The 18,146-nt window shown below is 67.6% G+C and overlaps 2 protein-coding genes and 1 long non-coding RNA gene across 3 annotated transcripts; 2 read left to right on the top strand and 1 right to left on the bottom strand.

Annotated features, from left to right (window-relative positions):
• Positions 1 to 4,196: 4,196 nt before the first annotated feature.
• On the bottom strand, positions 4,197 to 7,971 carry LOC148591887 (dehydrogenase/reductase SDR family member 4-like). The gene is given in 9 exon segments (XM_088536608.1): positions 4,197 to 4,344; positions 4,495 to 4,550; positions 5,294 to 5,428; positions 6,003 to 6,054; positions 6,149 to 6,219; positions 6,305 to 6,339; positions 6,342 to 6,405; positions 7,048 to 7,225; positions 7,892 to 7,971. Coding segments are annotated over 9 exon segments (801 nt in total). The 5' UTR covers positions 7,954 to 7,971.
• A 4,081-nt stretch (positions 7,972 to 12,052) lies between these two features.
• LOC148591886 (uncharacterized) lies at positions 12,053 to 12,669 on the top strand. The gene is made up of 4 exons (XR_015914005.1): positions 12,053 to 12,095; positions 12,172 to 12,220; positions 12,540 to 12,576; positions 12,655 to 12,669. It is a non-coding gene; the product is annotated as an uncharacterized LOC148591886 (long non-coding RNA).
• An 810-nt stretch (positions 12,670 to 13,479) lies between these two features.
• Positions 13,480 to 16,788, top strand: LOC148591885 (proteasome subunit beta type-5-like). The gene is given in 4 exon segments (XM_088536607.1): positions 13,480 to 13,650; positions 15,569 to 15,763; positions 15,766 to 15,877; positions 16,502 to 16,788. Coding segments are annotated over 4 exon segments (765 nt in total).
• Positions 16,789 to 18,146: the final 1,358 nt, after the last annotated feature.

Below are 18,146 nucleotides of genomic sequence, written 5' to 3'. Positions count from 1 at the left end.
ATACGGGAGAGCCGGGATACGGGATATCCCGGAATACGGGAACAGCCGGGATACGCGATAGGGATATCCCGGGATACGGGAGAGCTGGGATATGGGATAGGGATATCCCAGGATACGGGAGAGCCGGGATACAGGATAGGGATATTCCGGGATACGGGATAGGGATATCCCGGGATACAGGAGAGTCGGGATATCCCGGGATACGGGAGAGCCGGGATCCGGGATAGGGATATCCCGGGATACGGGAGAGTCGGGATATCCCGGGATACAGGAGAGCCGGGATAGGGATATCCCGGGATACGGGAGAGCCGGGATCCGGGATATCCCGGGATACGGGAGAGCCGGGATAGGGATATCCTGGGATCCGGGATATCCCGGGATACGGATGGGGCCGTCCCGGACGCCGGGGCCCCTCCCAGCGCTGCCCTCCCCTCCCCAGGTGACTCCGACCCCCTGCGGTTCCGCCCGGCGCCCGGGAACCTCGTGACACAGGTGGGCGCCTGTTGGGGGCGGCGGGTGGCGACGCTGTTGGTGACGCTGTTGTCGTTGTGGTGTTGTCATTATGCTGTTGTCACTGTGTTGTTGTCACTGTTGTTGTTGTCGCTGTTCCTGTTGTTCCTGTTGTTCCTGTTGTTGTCGACGTCGGTTCTTCCCCCCATTCCCGGTTCTTTCCCGCCGCAGCAGCCGGAAGAGGAGGAGCCGGAGGAGGAGGAGGAGGGAGGAGCCACCGGCCCCCGAGCGCCGGGATTGGGCGGGGGGCGCCGCTACGTCCCGCCCCGGCTGGTGCCGGTGCCCTACGGTGAGAGCGGGAGACGGGAACGGCCGGGATACGGGAACGGCCGGGATACGGGAGAGCCGGGATACGGGAACGGCCGGGATACGGGAGAGCCGGGGATACGGGAACGGCCGGGATACGGGAGAGCCGGGATACGGGAATGGCCAGGATGCGGGAATGGCCGGGATATGGGAGAACCAGCATATGGGATACAGGAACATCCGGGATACGGGAGAGCCGGGATACGGGAACGGCCGGGATACGGGAACAGCCGGGATACGGGAATGGCCAGGATGCGGGAATGGCCGGGATATGGGAGAACCAGCATATGGGATACAGGAACATCCGGGATACGGGAGAGCCGGGATACGGAATGGCCGGGATACGGGAGAACCAGCATATGGGATACAGGAATATCCGGGATATGGAGAGCGGGGATACAGAACAGCCGGGATACGGGGTCATTCCCAGACACAGGGCCCTTCCTGGACACCGGGATCATTCCGGCCCTGGGGTCATTCCTGTTTCCTGGGATCATTCTTGGCCGCCTGGGCCCCTTCCTGGCCGCCAGGATCATTCCCAGATTCCGGGATCATTCCTGGACATGGGATCATTCCCTGACACTGGGGCCCTTTCCTGACACTGGGATCATTCCCAAATGCCGGAATCATTCCCAATACCGGGGTCATTCCCAGATCCTGGGCTCGTTCCCAATACCGGGACCATTCCCGGCTCCCGCCCCGTTCCCGTCCCACCCCCCGCGTTCCCTTCCCCCGGCAGCGGCTCCGGAGGCTCCCCGGGATTCCCGGCGGCTCCGGGCTCCGGGGCCGGCCCTGCTGCTCCGGGAGCTCCGAGCGGAGCTGGACGAGGGGGCCGGAGGAGCAGCCGGCGGCGGCGGCCGGAGCGGCGCCGGGACCGGCCCAGACCCGCAGGTGAGCGGCGCTCCCGGCGCTCCCGACCTTTTCCCGGCGGTATTCCCGGTGCCGTTCCCGGCATTCCCGGCGGCATTCCCGGCGTTCCCGCAGGACGCGCTACGAGGAGGCCATGCTGGTGCGGCTCAGCGAGGGCCGCCGGGAGCGGGGCCGGCGCCGGCGCCTGGAGGCCGCGGAAGCCTCCGGATTCGCCGGCCTCGTCCCTGGGCCGGAGCCGGGAGCCTCCTGGAGCCGCCGGAGCAGGTGCCGGAGCTGGGGGGCGGGACCGGAGCTGGGGGGCGGGGCCTGGATCTGTGGGGCGGGACCGGAGCTGGGGGGCAGGGACTGGATCTGTGGGGCGGGACCGGATCTATGGGGCAGGGACCGGATCTGTGGGGCGGGGACTGGATCTATGGGGCAGGGACCGGATCTATGGGGCAGGGACCGGAGCTGGGGGGCAGGGACCGGGGCTATGGGGTGGGACCAGAGCTGGGGGGCGGGGACCGGATCTGTGGGGCGGGACCGGGGCTATGGGGCAGGGACCGGATCTATGGGGCGGGAGCAGGGACCGGAGCTGGGATCCAGGGGGCGGGGCCAGAAGCCGGCTGTGGGGCGGGACCCGGACGCCGGGGCCCCTCTATGGGGCAGGTACTGGGCACTGGGGCCCCTCTATGGGGCAGACCCGGACGCCGGGGCCCACGGGTCCCCCTGCCCCCCCAGGCCGAGGAGCCGCCCCAGAAGAGGAGGAAGAGGCCGAAGGCGCCGAAGAGGAAGGGGAAGGGACGAGGTGAGGGCGGAGCCTCCGGGATTCCAGGGATCCTTCTGGGATTCCTGGGCCCTTCCGGAATTCCCGGACACCCCCTGACCCCCCCCCGTCTCTCCCCCCCCCCCAGGTTTCCGGCGGCGCCGCTGACTCCGCCCCCCGGGCGGCGGGGGCCAATAAAGAGGCGGGGCCGGGCGGGCGGCGGCTGCGATTGGCTCTCGCGTTCATTGATGCTAATGGGGGCCGAGGGGGCGGGGCCTGGAGGGTCTTTGTTGGGGACACGCGGAAACGACACGAACGGCCCCAAATGACCCCAAAAAGGCCCCAAATGTCCCCAAAACGCCCCCTGCCCCCATAGGTGCCCTATAGATCCCTATAGACACCCTATAGATCGCTATAGACATCCTATAGATCCCTATAGATGCCCTATGGAGCCCCATCTGTGCCCTATAGCCCCCCCGTGCCCCATAGGCCCCCCAGCTGTGCCCTATAGCTCCCCCTGTGCCCCATAGGTCCCCATCTGTCCCCTATAGCCCCCATGTGCCCTATAGGCCCCCTACACTCCCTATAGACCCCATAGAGGGGCTGTGGAACCCCACACATCCCCTATAGACCCTGCAGGTGCCCTATAGCCCCCCACAGCCCCACATACATCCCCTATAGCCCCATGTCCCTTATAGTCCCCCATACACCCCTCATAGCCCCCCCCCATTGCCTATAGCCCCCTCATGTCTCCCTATAGGTCCCCACATGCCCCATACGTTGCCTATAGATTTCCTGTGTGCCCCGTAGCCCCCCACACGTCCCCCGTGTGCCCTATATTGCCCCCCAATACCCACACGGGCCCCCACCCCGGGCGCCTATGGCTCCCTATGGCTCCCTATGGGTCCCTATGGGTCTGGGTGGGTTCCTATAGGTCCCTGTGGCTCCCCATGGCCCCTTATTGCTCCCTATGCGTTCCTATGCATTGCTATAGCTGTCTATGGGTCGCTGCGGGTCCCTATAGGTCCCTATGGCTCCCACAGCTCCCCATGGCTCCGTGTGGGTCCCCGCGGCTTCCGGGGAGTCCATGCAGATTCCTATAGGTTCCTATGGTCCCTGCGGGTTCCAGCGGGTTCCTATGGGTCACGATGGGTCCCTGTGGGTCCCTATGGGTCCCTGCGGGTTCCTATAGGTCCCCATAGGTCCCTATATGTGCGCGCGGGCGCCACCGGCCACCACGGGTTCCTATAGGTTCCGATGGGTCCCCGCAGGTTCCGCTGGGTTCCTATGGGTCGCTATGGGTTCCTATAGGTCTCTGTAGGTCCCCATAGGTCCCTATAGGTCCCTAGGTCCCTCCCTATATGCGCGCACGGGCACCGCCGGCCACCATGAGGGTTCCAATAGGTCTTTATGGGTCTCTATGGGTCCTATAGGTCTCTATAGGTCCCCACAGGTCCCTATAGGTTCCTATAGGTCTCTATATGCGCGCGCGGGTGCCGCCGCCACCACGGGTTCCTATAGGTTCCGATGGGTCCCGGCAGGTTCCGGTGGGTTGCTATAGGTTCTTATGGGTTCTTATAGGTTCCTATATGTTCCTATATGCGCGCTGCGGGCGCCGCCGGCCACCACGGGTTCCTATAGGTTCCGGTGGGTTCCAGTGGGTCGCTATGGGTTCCTATAGATTTCTATAGGTCCCCTATATGCGCGCGTGGGCGCCGCCGGCCACCACGGGTTCCTATAGGTTCCGGTGGGTCGCTATGGGTTTCTATGGGTTCCTATAGGTCCCACACGTCCCTATATGCGCGCAAGCGCGGGCGCCGCCGGCCACCACGAGCGTCTCCCCGGTCACGTAGGCGGCGTCGGGGCCGACCAGGAAGGCGACGGCCCCGGCCACCTCCTGGGGGGTGCCCAGCCTGGGGCGGGGCCAGCGTCAGGGGGCGGGGCCAGCGCCGTGACCCCGCCCCCTGCCTCCCCCACCTCCTCCGGGGGGGGGCAGGGCCAGCACTGCGGGTTGGCCCGCCCCTGCCCGCCGTGGCCCCGCCCCCCGCCGTGGCCCCACCCACCTGTCCACGCCCATGGCCTCCAGGAGGCGTCGCCGGGTCTCCTCGTCCTGCCACAGCTGCGGGGGGGGGGGGGGAGGGGGGTCAGGCCACGCCCCCTGGGGCCTATGGAGCCTATAGGGACCCAGAGGGACCCACGGGGCCCATAAACCCCATAGGGAGCCATAGACCCTATACAGAACCATAGAACCCCATAGAGACCCATAGAGCCCGTAGAAACGCCCACAGAACCCCATCGCGACCCCATAGAGCCCATGAGCCCCATAGAGAGCCCATAGAGCCCCATAAGGACCCATAGAGACTTCATAGGGCCCTTAAAACGCATAGAGAACCCATAAAATCCCATAGAAACCCATAGAGCCTATACAAATCCATAGAACCCCACAGGGACCCCATAGAGCCCATAGACCCCACAGAGAGCCCATAGAGCTCATAGAGCCCCATAGACCCTATAGAGACCCCATAGAGCCCACAAGGACCCATAGAGCCCCATAGAACCTGTAGGGCCCATAGAGACCCATAGACCCCATAGAGAGCCCACAGGGACCCATAGACCCCATAGAACCTGTAGGGCCCATAGAGACCCATAGACCCCATAGAGAGCCCATAGGGACCCACAGAGCCCATAAACCCAATAGAGACCCCACAGAGCATCGTAGAGCCCCGCAGACCCCATAGGGAGCCCATAGGGGCCCCATAGCGCCCCACAGCCACCCCATAGCGCCCCATATCCGCCCCATATCTGCCCCATAGCGCCCCACAGCCACCCCACATCCGCCCCATAGCGCCCCCGGGCACTCACGGCGCTGCTGAACCGGGTCCGCACCAGCCCCGGCGCGACCGCGTTGATCCGCACGCGGCGGCTCCGCAGCTCCGGGGCCAGCGCGGCCACCAGCCCCAGCAGGGCGGCCTTGCTCACGCTGTAGGGGCCCAGGCCCTGCGGGGGGGCGGCATGGCCGCCGTGAGGGACCGCAACATGGCCGCCAGCAGCGCCAACATGGCCACCATCAGCGCCAACATGGCCGCCGTGAGGGACCACAACATGGCCGCCGGCAGCGCCAACATGGCCGCCATCGGGGACCCCAACATGGCCGCCATCAGGGACGCCAACATGGCCGCCGTGAGGGACCACAACATGGCCGCCAGTGGGGACCACACAACATGGCCACCCCCCGTGGGAAACAAAATGGCCGCCCCCACGGCGGCCATCATGGCGGCCAAGAGGGCCACCGTCCCTCCCTCCTCCCCCCACTGTCCCAGCAATATGGCGCCCAAGATGGCGGCCCTCATGGCGCCCCAGAGCCCTCCACCGCCATCATGGCCGCCGCGGCACTTCCTGCTTCCCATCATCCCCCCTCTTCCTGCGTCCCTCATGACGTGCACCGCGGTGGCCATCTTGGCTCCCACCTCGGCGGCCATCTTGGCACCCAGCCCCCGCCCCCCCCCATGACACCCATCGCGGCGGCCATCTTGGCGCCCCCCCCACCACCACGTGGGGGGCGGAGCCTCACCGGAAGTGGGCGGTACCCGGCCACGGATCCCACCAGCACGATGGCGCCGCCCCTGCAGCGAGCGACGCCATTGGTCAGGACGCAGGGGGGGGGGGTGGGGGGGTGGGACGGAGGGGGCGGAGCCTCCGCAAGCCCCGCCCACTCACCCCCTCTTCTCCATGTGGGGCACCACCAGCTTGATCAACATGGCCGCCGCCGTCACGTTGACCTGGAAGACCTGCGGGGCGCGCGATTGGCCGGGGCCGCGCGGAGGGGGCGGAGCCTCGCGGAGGGGGCGGAACCTCGCGGGGGGCGGGGCCCACCTTGTCCCACACGGCCTCGTCGGCGTCGAGGGCGGGCCGAGGGCGGGGCTGACGCCCGCGTTGGACACCAGGATGTCGACGCCCCCGTGGCGCTCCAGGGCCTGGCCCCGCCCCCGCGGGGGGCGGAGTCAGCGCTCGGGGGGCAGCGGGGGGGGGGGGACCCCGCGACGTCCCTCCTTCTATGGGGCCCAGGCGGCCGGGACCCCCAAGTGCCCCCATGTCCCTCCCTGTCCCCCCATGTGTCCCCCTGTGCCCCCAACATCCCCCCACATCCACTCGTGTCCCCACGTGCCCCCCACATCCCCCTGTGCCCCCCATGTCCCCCCGTGCCCACATCTCCCCGTGTCCCCCACGTCACCCCAATGTCCCCAACGTCCCCATGTCCCCCGTGTCCCCAATGTCCCCCCCATGTGCCCGTGTCCCCAAGGTCCCCCCATGTCCCCATTGTCCCCCACGTGCCCCGCGCCCCCAATGTCCCCAATGTCCCCCATTGTCCCCAATGTCCCCACTGTCCCCCATTGTCCCCATTGTCCCCACACGTCCCCACGTCCCCATGTCCCCATTGTCCCCATTGTCCCCAATGTCCCCATCGTCCCCCACGTCCTCACGGTCTCCACGAGGCGCCGTCGCTCCTCGTCCCTCCCCACGTGGCACACGGCCCCGCTCACATGCAGCCCCACACGTCCCCACGTCCCCATTGTCCCCATTGTCCCCAATGTCCCCAATGTCCCCAATGTCCTCACGGTCTCCACGAGGCGCCGTCTGTCCTGGTCCCTCCCCACGTGGCACACGGCCCCGCTCACGCGCAGCCCCCGGCCCCGCAGCCGCCCCACGGCCGCCTCCACGTTGGGGGCGCGGCGGGAGCTGAGGAGCACGTGGGCGCCCAGCGCGGCCAGGTGCTCCGCCACGGCCAGCCCGATCCTGCAATGGGGCACGTGTGGGGCGGCTATGGGGGCTATGGGGCACTATGGGGGGCTATGGGGGGCTATAGGGGGCTATGGGGCACCATGGGGCGCTATGGGGGGCTATGGGGGGCTATGGGGGCTATGGGGCACCATGGGGCGCTATGGGGGGTTATGGGGCACTATGGGGGGCTGTGGGGCACTATGGGGCGCTGTGTGTACCCGTAGATCTCTGTGGGCTCCCATAACGCTCTATGGGTCCCTCTAAATCTCAGTGGGTCCCTATGGGACCCTCTGTGTCCCTACGGGTCCCTACAATCTCTGTGGGGTCCCGGTGGGTCCCTATAGACCTCTGTACGTCCCTATAGGTCCCTACAAGTCCCTATAAAACCCCTGGGGGCTCCTATAGCTCCCTATGGGGCCGTGTGCATCCCTATAGATCCGTGTGGGTCCCTATGGGCACCAATATATCTCTATAGCTCCATATAGGCTCCCTATACATCTCCATGGGCTCCTATAGGCCCCTCTGCGCCACGACAGCCCCTCCCCCCGGGGGCGGGGCCACCCCACCGTGTACAAAGGGCAGCGGGGGGGGGGGTGGGGGGGACAACCCGGACGCCTGGGCCCCTCCGGGGGGGGAGGGGCTGGGGAAGGGGCCCCGGTCGGGGCCGTCGCCGTCACTCACCCGTCGGTGGCCGCCGTGACCAGGGCCACCTTCCCGGCCAGGGGTCCCGCCGGCGCCGCCATGTCCTGCCCCACGGATCCTGCCCCACGGATTCCGCCCCACGGATTCCGCCCCCACGGACTCTGCCCCACGGCCGGGGGCGGGGCCTGCCGGGGGGAGGAGCCTCCTAGGGGGAGGAGTCTCCCGGGGGGAGGGAACGGCTCTATGGGGCCCGTAATGGGGACAGCCGAGGGGGCGGGGTTAAGGGAGGGGGCGTGGCCGAGGAGGGGCCAAACGGGCCAATGTTATAAATGGGGGGGGGCAAAAGAGAGGCCCAAAAAAAAGGATAAAAAAGGGGGTTTTTAACCCAAAATGGGAGCGCTGGGAGATCCCAAAAAGGGGGGGGGGTCTCCCCAAAAGGGAGGCCAAAAAGGTTTTTTTTGACGCAAACTGGGAGCAGAGAAGCCCCCCCCCCCCAATGAGCTTTAATGCGAATTAGGGGTTTAACCCAAACTGGGAGACCGCCCCCCGAAGAGGAAAGAGCCCCAAATGGGAGCCTGAGAAAGGGGATTTTAACCCAAACCGGCAGCCACTGCGAGACCCCCAAACTAGAAGATCCCCCCCCAAAAGCCACCAGGGGCCAAACCGGGAGGTCTTAACGGGACAAAAGCCCCTAAATGAAGACGAAAAAGGAGAAATTTTACCCAAATCGGGAGACGCTAAAGTGTCACCCCGCCCCCCTCCCCGCCCCCCTGTTTCGCTGCCCGTTACCTCACGCGAGGCCCCGCCCCCTGTGCCCCCCCCGCGAGCCTCTGCGCATGCGCGGCGCCTTCCCGCCCCCCCTTCCCTCAGGCGAGGCCCCGCCCCTGCCCGTTCTGCGCATGCGCGGCGCCTTCCCGCCCTTTTTGGCGGCGACTTCGCGCCCCCTTTACCTCACGCGAGGCCCCGCCCCCTGCGCCCCCCCTTCTGCGCATGCGCGGCGCCTTCCCGACCTTTTTGGCGGCGGCTTCGCGCCCCCTTTACCTCACGCGAGGCCCCGCCCCCTGCGCTCCCCCCCCCCCCTCCCGCGCATGCGCGGCGCCTTCCCGCCCTTTTTGGCGGCGGCTTCGCGCCCCCTTTACCTCACGCGAGGCCCCGCCCCCTGCCCCGCCCTTTGCCGCCTTTTTTAACGGTCGCAGGGGGGCGTTAAAGGGGCCGAGCAGGCGCGTGCTCCCCTTTCCCCCCAAAAAAGTGAATGAAAAAAGTGGGGGAAAAGGGTTTTTTTTGACACTGGCCGCCATGGACTGGTTCCACTGCAACCGCTGCTTCCGCCAGGAGGGCGCCCGCTTCTCGCTGGCCACGTGCGGGCACGTCCTGTGCCGCCCATGTGGCGATGGCGGCGGGGGTAACGGCGGCGGCGGGGGTTTGGGGGGAGAAACACGGGGTCTGGGGGGAAACGGGGGATTTGAGGGCAAATCTGGGCCTTTGGGGTGGAAATGCGGGGTTTGAGGGGAAACCGGAGGCTTTTTGAGGGAAAGGAAAAGGCTTTTTGAGGGAAAGGATTTTGGGGAGAAATGTGGGATTATGGGTGAGAACTGAAGGGTTTGGAGGGAAAACAGGGGGAATGGGAGATTTCAGGGGAGGAATGGGGAGTTTGGGGGAAAGTGGGGCTTTAGGGAGGAAAATGTGGGGTTCTGGAGGAAAGGGGGTGTTTCCATTGGGAAATGTGAGGTTTCGGGGAAAGAATGGAGGTTTGGGGTGGAAAATGGGTTTTGTGAAGGAAAAAGTGGAGCATCAGGGGGGGAAACAGGAGTTTGGGGGGCAAAAATGAATGTGGGGAGAAAGGGGAGGTTTGGGGGAGGAATGAGGGGATTTGGGGAAAAATGTGGAATTGGGGGCAAAACCGTGGGGTTTGTGGGGAGAGCAGTGGGATTTGGGGTGAAAATGTGGGGATAAAGGAAAAGGGTGGGAATAATGTGGGGAAAATAAGGGGGGAAAAGGGGCTGGGAGCACCATGGCCGCCGCAGAGCGCTGCCCCGTGTGCGGCGCCGGCTGCCGCTTCCTGCCCATCGGCGAGCAGGTGAGTGCGCCAAAACGGGGGGTTTCGCCCCAAAACGGGGGCTCTTGGCACAACGTGGGGGTTCTGCTCCCCGAAACGGGGGATTTTGGCCCCAAAAACGGCGTTTCTCGCAGCTGCGGCCGCGCGAGCGGCTCTTCTTCAAGCCCCCCGCGGCCGTGGCGCTGGCGCGGCTGGGGCGGCTGGCGCAGGTGAGCGGCGGCGGCAGCGCCATGGGGCAGCGCTATGGGGCAGCCCCCCCGCGCTATGGGGCAGCGCTATGGGGCAGCCCCACAGCCCGCCCCACGGCGCAGGCCTGGCGCTTCCAGCGGGCGCAGACGGAGCTGCTGCTGCGGCGCCAGCGGCGGGCGCTGGACGGGCTGCGCCGCGCGCGCAGGTGCCGCCCCACGGCCGCCCCATTGCAGCCCCACGGCCGCCCCATTGCGGCCCCACGGCCGCCCCATTGCGGCGCCCGCCATGGCTCTGTGCCCCGCAGGGAGCTGGAGCGGCTGCGCCACGAGAACGGGGAGCTGCGGCGCCGCCTCCAGGTGCCATTGGGGACGCATGGGCCGCCCGGCAGCCATCTTGTCTGCCCATAGGCCTCCCGGCAGCCATTTTGGGGCCCTATAGGCCTCCTGGCAGCCATTTTGGGGCCCTATAGGCCTCCCGGCAGCCATTTTGGGCACCTATAGGCTTCCTAGCAGCCATCTTCTCTCCCCATGGGGATCCTGGCAGCCATTTTGGGGACCTATAGATATTCTGGCAGCCATTTTGGGGCCCTATAGGCCTCCCGGCAGCCATCTTGTCTTCCCATAGGCCTCTTGGCAGCCATTTTGGGGCCCTATAGACATTCTGGCAGCCATTGTGGAGCCTTATAAGCCTCCTGGCCGCCATCTTGTCTCCCCATGGGGATCCCGGCAGCCATTTCAGGTCCCTTTAGGCCTCCTGGCAGCCATTTTGGGGCCTTATGGACCTTGTGGCCGCCATCTTGTCTCCTCCCAGCCCTCCCGGCAGCCATTTGTCACCCCACAAGCCCTTCCTCCCCCCAGCGCCATTTTGTGTCCCCGCGGCGCTCTTGGCAGCCATTTTGTGTCCCCGCGGCGCTCTTGGCAGCCATTTTGTTTGTGTCCCCCGCGGCGCGCTCGGCAGCCATTTTGTCTCCCCGCAGGCCTCCTCCCCAGGCTGGCCCCTGAGCAGCAGGTGAGCGGCGCCGTGGGGCGGGGGGCGGGGCCGTGGGGCGGGGGGCGGGGCCGTGGGGAAGGGGCGGCGCCGTGGGGCAGAGCCCGCCCCCCAACGCGGCCGCCATCTTGTGCCCCCGCAGGAGCAGCACCCCCCGCCCCGTGGGCGTCACCTTCCCCGGCGCAGTCGGGTAGGACCCGCCCCACGCGTGGGGGTCCCGCCCCACACGTCCAACATGGCTGCCGGGGGGCAGGTCCTGACCCGCCTCTCTGCCCCACAAGTCACCCCACAGCCCCGGCGGCAGCTGAGCGGCCAAGTGGTGAGGTGAGGGGGGGCGTGGGGCGGGGCGACCCCCAACTGCCCCCCGCCGTGGGGCAGGTGCGTGTGCGACCCCCAACTGCCCCTATTGGGGCACGTGTGTGTGTGTGTGACCCCCAACTGCCCCCCATGGGGCACATCTGTGTGTGTGTGACCCCCAACTGCCCCCCATGGGGCACATCCGTGTGTGTGTGACCCCCAACTGCCCCCATGGGGCACATCCGTGTGTGTGACCCCCAACTGCCCCTATGGGGCACATCCGTGTGTGTGTGACCCCCAACTGCCCCCTATGGGGCACATCTGTGTGTGTGACCCCCAGCTGCCCCTATGGGGCACATCCGTGTGTGTGTGACCCCCAACTGCCCCCTATGGGGCACATCCGTGTGTGACCCCCAACTGCCCCCTATGGGGCACATCCGTGTGTGTGTGACCCCCAACTGCCCCCCCTATGGGGCACATCCGTGTGTGCGACCCCACACTGCCCCTATGGGGCACATCTGTGTGTGTGACCCCCAACTGCCCCTATGGGGCACATCCGTGTGTGTGTGACCCCCAACTGCCCCCTATGGGGCACATCTGTGTGTGTGTGACCCCAACTGCCCCTATGGGGCACATCCGTGTGTGTGTGACCCCCCACTGCCCCTCCCCCCCAGTCGCTCCGCCTCCTCGCTCGACTCCGCCCCCCCATGGCAGGTGAGTCCTCCCCGGGGGGGGGAGGGGGTTTCCCATCATCCTTTGCAGCTCGGACGCTCTAAGCCCGCCCCCACAGGTGGGCGGTGCCCGCTGGGGCTCCGGCACCCCCTTGGTGTCCAGTGCTGGTGAGAGCCCCGCCCCCTTTCCCCTCTGGCTCCGCCCCCTGCCCCTTTGACACAACCCCACCCCTAACCCCGCCCCTTTGGCACAACCCCCGCCCCTTTTGCCTTTATCTCCGCCCCGCAGCTCCCGAGCCCATCCCTTTGCCTATAGCCCCGCCCCCTCCCCGACCCTGCCCCCTGGGGGGGCCTTTCCTGCCTCTGGCCCCGCCCCTCTGCCCTTAGCTCCGCCCCTTGTGTCCCTGTCCCTGCTCCGTTGACCCCTTGCCTAGCCCCGCCCTCAGCCTTAAGCCCCTCCCCTCTGCCCTGGCTCCGCCCCCCACAGCCCCGTCTCCAGCCTCGACCCACAGCGAGACCCACAGGTGAGTGGGGGGGAGGGGAAGGGGGCGGGGACACGTGACGGGGGCGGAGCCTTCACCCCCCCCCCCGCATCCCCATAGGGCCTCGCAGACCCCCGCCCCCCTGGGCCCCGCCCATGGGGCGGCCCCCACGCCAGCCCCGCCGCCATCTTCGCAGGTGAGCCCCCGGCCCCGCCCCCTCGCCCCACCCAGCCGGGGCCCCGCCCCTTGACCTCGCTCCGCCCCCTTCCCCCCCCACAGATCTCACCCCCCGCCCGCGCCCCCCCCGCCGCTCCAGGTAAGGGGGGCTGCCCCATAACGTGTGGGGCCGGGGGGGTGGTGCCCGCCCCATAGCGCTATGGGGCAGCCGTGACCCCCCCCCCCGCCCCATAGCGCTATGGGGCAGCCGTGACCCCCCCCCCCCCCCCATAGCGCTATGGGGCAGCCGTGACCCCCCCCCCCGCCCCATAGCGCTATGGGGCAGCCGTGACCCCCCCCCCCGCCCCATAGCGCTATGGGGCAGCCGTGACCCCCCCCCCCGCCCCATAGCGCTATGGGGCAGCCGTGACCCCCCCCTGCCCCATAGCGCTATGGGGCAGCCCTGACCCCCCCCCGCCCCATAGCTGCGCTTCACCCCCAGCACCAGCCGCTGAGCCCCACGGACGGGTAAGCCCCGCCCCGCGCCCCGCCCCCGCCCGGCAACCTGCAGCGTCACCGCTGCCCGCGACCAACATGGCGCCGCCGCCCTCGCTAGCCCCGCCCCAACATGGCCGCCGCGCCTGGTCATGCCCGCAGCCCCGTCGCTGTCCGCGCTGCCCTCGCGCATGCGCGGCGGCGCCTGCCCGCGCCCAACATGGCGGCGGCGGCTTCCGGCGGCCGCGGCGCCGCCCCCCTTTACGCGCGTGCGCGCGGCTGCCCCACTCCAAGATGGCGCTGGCGAGCGTGGCCCGCGCCGAGGAGCCCCCCGCGCCGCTCCTGGGCGCCCCCCGCGACCTCGCGGCGCCCCCGGCGCTGGCCCCGCCCCTCGGCGGGGGGGCGGCCCCCCCCGGCGGCCCCGGGATCCACCTGCTGCACGGGACCACCACGCTGGCCTTCAAGGTGGGCGGGGCCGGGGGACGGCGGCCCGGAGGGGCCATGGACGGGGGGGCTGGAGGGGCTGTGGGGCCCATAGGGTCGGCTATGGGGGGTCGTGAGGGGCTATGGGGCCCGGAGGGGTCATGGACGGGGGCCTGGAGGGGCTATGGGGCCTATAGAGTCGAGTACAGGGAGCTTTAGTATCTTATAGAGCTATAGAGTTGGGCTTTGAGGGTTTTAAGTTCCTATAGGTCTATGCAGTTACATATAGGGAGTTGGAGACACTATGAGGTTGAGTATGGGGGCTTTAAGATGTTGTAGGGCTATAGGATCAGGTGTGGGGCTTTAAGGTTGTACGGGGCCCATAGAGTCAGGTATGGGGGCCTTGAGGGGCTATACAATATATGGGTATGGGGGTCTTAAGGTCTTATGAGGTTCTAGGGCCAGTTCTGGGGGCTTTAAGGTCCTATGGAGTCCACAGCATCAGGTATGGGGGTCCTTAAGGGGCTACAGGGTCTCGCATGGGGATTCCTAAGGTGCTATGAGGGCCATAGGGTCGGGTACTGGGGTTCCTAAGGTCCTATGGGGCTATAGAGTCATCTGTGGGAGTTCTCAAGACCCTATGGGGTCCATAGGATCAGCTATGGGGTTTTTCTAAGGTCCTATGGGGTCCATAGGATCAGCTATGGGGGTTACTAAGGTCTCAGGGTACTCTAGGGTCATCTGAAGGGGGTGGCATAGGGTCTTACATGGGGGATCTTAAGGTTCTTTGGGTCTATAGGGTCCCATATGGGACCCCCCCAGGGCGCTATGGGGCTAGAGGGTCTTGGCCTATAGGGCCCCGTGGGGTCCTGAGCGGGGGTCCCTGTGGGTGCTGTGGGGCCGGGCGCTGCCCGGGGGACCCCCAGCCCCATAGCGGGTCCCCCAGCCCCATAGCAGGTCCCCCAGCCCCACGGCGGGTCCCCCAGCCCCATAGCGGGTCCCGGGGGATCCCCTGGGGGATCTCGAGGGCTTCCCAATGGGTCCCCAGGGCTCCTGGTGAATGTCCAGGAGGGCCTGAGGGTTCTCCAGGGCTTCCCGATGGATCCCTGGGGCTCCCCATGGATCCTTGGGGCTGCCCTGGATCTCTAGGGCTCCCCATGGATCCTTGGGGCTCCCCTGGATCTCTAGGGCTCCCCATGGGTCTCTAGGGCTCCCCATGGATCTCTAGGGTTCCCCCTGGATCTCTAGGGCTCCCCATGGGTCTCTAGGGCTCCCATGGATCTCCAGGGCTCCCCCTGGATCTCTAGGGCTCCCCTGGATCTCTAGGGCACCCCCTGGATCTCTAGGGTTCCCCCTGGATCTCCAGGGCTCCCCTGGATCTCTAGGGCTCCCCATGGGTCTCTAGGGCTCCCCATGGGTCTCTAGGGCTCCCCATGGATTTCTAGGGCTCCCCATGGGTCTCTAGGGCTCCCATTGACCCCGTTATCCCTCTCATTCTTTATCTCCCCACAGTTTGACCACGGTGTGGTCGTCGTGGTGGATTCCCGCGCCATGGCGGGCGCGTATGTGGATCTATGGGGCTCTCATTGACCCCATTATCCCATTTTCTCCCCACAGTTCGACCACGGCGTGGTGGTGGCCGTGGACTCCCGCGCCACGGCGGGCGCCTACGCGGATCTATGGGGCACCCCATGGATCTCATTGACCCCATTATCCCATTTTCTCTATCTCCACAGTTCGATCATGGCGTCGTGGTGGCCGTGGACTCCCGCGCCACGGCGGGCGCCTACGTGGATCTATGGGGCACCCCATGGATCTCATTGACCCCATTATCCCATTTTCTCCCCACAGTTCGATCATGGCGTGGTCGTTGCCGTGGATTCCCGCGCCACGGCGGGCGCGTACGTGGATCTATGGGGCTCCCATTGACCCCGTTATCCCATTTTCTCTATCTCCACAGTTCGACCATGGCGTGGTGGTCGCGGTGGATTCCCGCGCCACGGCGGGCGCGTACGTGGCGTCGCAGACCGTGCACAAGGTCCTGGAGCTGAGCGGGGCCCTGCTGGGCACCATGGCGGGCGGCGCCGCCGACTGCAGCTTCTGGCAGCGGCTGCTGGCGCGGCAGGTCCGCGTGCACCGGCTGCGCAACAAGGAGCGCCCGCCACCGTGGCGGCCGCGTCCAAGCTGCTGGCCAACATGGCGTACGGGTACAAGGGCATGGGGCTGAGCATGGGCACCATGATCTGCGGATGGGACAAGAGGGGACCCGGTGAGTGTGTGGGGCAGCTGTGGGGTAGCTATGGGGCAGCCATGGGGCTGGGGAGGAGGGAACATGGCGGGTTGTGGGGCTGGGGAGACCGGAACATGGGCACCAAGATCTGCGGATGGGACAAGTGCAGGCCTGGTGAGTGTGTGGGGCGGCCATGGGGCGGTGTGGGGCTGGGGGATATGGAGGTTGTGGGGCTGGGGGATATGGAGGTTGTGGGGCTGGGGGACGTGTGGGGCTGGGGGTTGTGGGGCTGGAGACCCCAATCGGATGGGGTTGGTGGTTATGGGTCTGGAGAGCCCTGACTGGGTTGGAGGTGTCCGGACCCCCAAGTAGGTTGGGTTGGTGGTTGGGGGGCCCCAGGCCGGGTTGTGGGTTGGGTTGTGGGTCCCCACGTGCCCCATAGCGCCCCATAGCCCCCCATAGCGCCCCATAGCACCCCATAGCGCCCCATTCCCCCCCCAGGTCTGTACTACGTGGACAGCGAGGGCACCCGCGTGTTGTGGGTCGGGTTGTGGGTCAGGTTGGGGGTCCCCCCATAACCACGCGCCCCATAGCGCCCCATTGTGCCCCATAGCGCCCTATTGTGCCCCATAGCGCCCCATAGCGCCCCATTGTGCCCCACAGGTCTGTACTACGTGGACAGCGAGGGCACCCGCGTGCCCGGCCAGGCCTTCGCCGTGGGCTCGGGGGCGCCCTACGCCTACGGGGTCCTGGACCGGGGCTACGCGGCCGCCATGACGCCCGAGGCCGCCGTGGGGCTGGCGCGCGCCGCCATCTTGCGCGCCGCCCGGCGCGACGCCTACTCGGGCGGCCGCGTCACCGTCTACCTGGTGGGGCCGGGCGGGTGGCGCCGCGTGGCCTGCGAGGACGTGGGCCAAGATGGCGGCCGCGGCGAGGAGGAGGAGCCGTGACGGGTGAGGGAAGATGGCCGCCGCGGGGGGCGGGGGGGACAAGATGGCCGCCGCCGCGCCAACATGGCCGCTGCGCCAAGATGGCTGCCGTGCCAAGATGGCTGCGGTGCGGGGGTGCCAAGATGGCTGCCATACAAAGATGGCCGCTGCACCAAGATGGCTGCGGTGGGGGGGTGCCAAGATGGCTGCCATGCCAAGATGGTCACTGTACCAAGATGGCTGCCATACAAATATGGCTGCCGTGCCAAGATGGCCACCGTGCCAAGATGGCCGCTGCGGAAGGGGCGGGGTCACCAAGATGGCCGCTGCAATGGGGCGTGGCGGCCATGTTGGTTGGGGGGCTTGGGGTGGCGGCCATGTTGGCCACGCGGCGGCCATGACAGCGGCCTCGTTTCCCCCGCAGCGGCCATGTTGAGGATGGGTCTCCGCGCCCGCCCCGTCAAGATGGCGTCCGGCGGCAGCCATGTTGTTCGTGGATCCCCCCGCCCCCCAAGCGGCGGCCATCTTGGCGGCCCCGGGGGCGGGGCTGCGAGCGCTTCGCCGGAGCCCCGCCCCCTGCTCATTTGCATAAAGGTTCCCTGTTGGCTCTGGTGTCCTGTGTGCTCAATGGAGGGGGCGTGGCGGGGGAGGCCCCGCCCATGACGTCACCAGCGCTCCCCGCGCGGCTCCGCCCTCCGGACGTCATTAGGGGCCAGAGTTAACGCGCCAAGAGCCGGGGGGGGGGGGCGGTGCTTTTGGGGGGAAAAACGCGGTTTTTGGGGGTGGGAAACCGCCATTGGCGGAGCCGTCGCTAGGGGCAACGCGCGGCCATTGGTGACCGCGGTGACGTCATTGGTGACCCTGGGAACCCCCGGTGACCCGAGACCCCCCCCGGTGACACCCCCCCCCCCCCCCCCCGTCACCGGTGACACCGACAACAGCCCCTGGTGACCCCGTGACCCCCCGGTGTCCCCTCGGTGACCCCGGTGCAGGGGCGGGGCCTCACACCCCCAATAAAAATCTCTTCTACCCAATGGGCTTCTGTTGGGAGCGGGGAGGGGGCGGGGCCTGTGCGGGGGGCGGGGCCGTCGCTGCGGGCGTTGATTGGCTGCGCCTGCGACCCGGGGGGGGGGGGGGGAACGTGTCGCTAGGGGCAACGCGCGGCCATTGGCGGAGCCGTCGCTAGGGGCAACGCGCCGCCATTGGCGCAGCCGTCGCTAGGGGCAACGCGCCGTCATTGGCGGAGCCGTCGCTAGGGGCAACGCGCCGCCATTGGCGGAGCCGTCGCTAGGGGCAACGCGCCGCCATTGGGCGCCGCTGCGCGCAGGTGCAGCGGAAGGGGCGGGGCGCAGGGGCCGGAAGGGGCGGGGCGGCGGCAG

The sequence above is a fragment of the Tinamus guttatus genome, unplaced genomic scaffold, assembly GCF_059628265.1.
Source record: "Tinamus guttatus ecotype Peru unplaced genomic scaffold, ASM5962826v1 Tinamus_guttatus_pri_ptg000680l, whole genome shotgun sequence".
Classification (NCBI taxonomy): Eukaryota; Metazoa; Chordata; class Aves; order Tinamiformes; family Tinamidae; genus Tinamus; species Tinamus guttatus.
The sequence above is the reverse complement of the archived record's forward strand: the minus strand, read 5'-3'. Positions and strand labels throughout refer to the sequence as shown.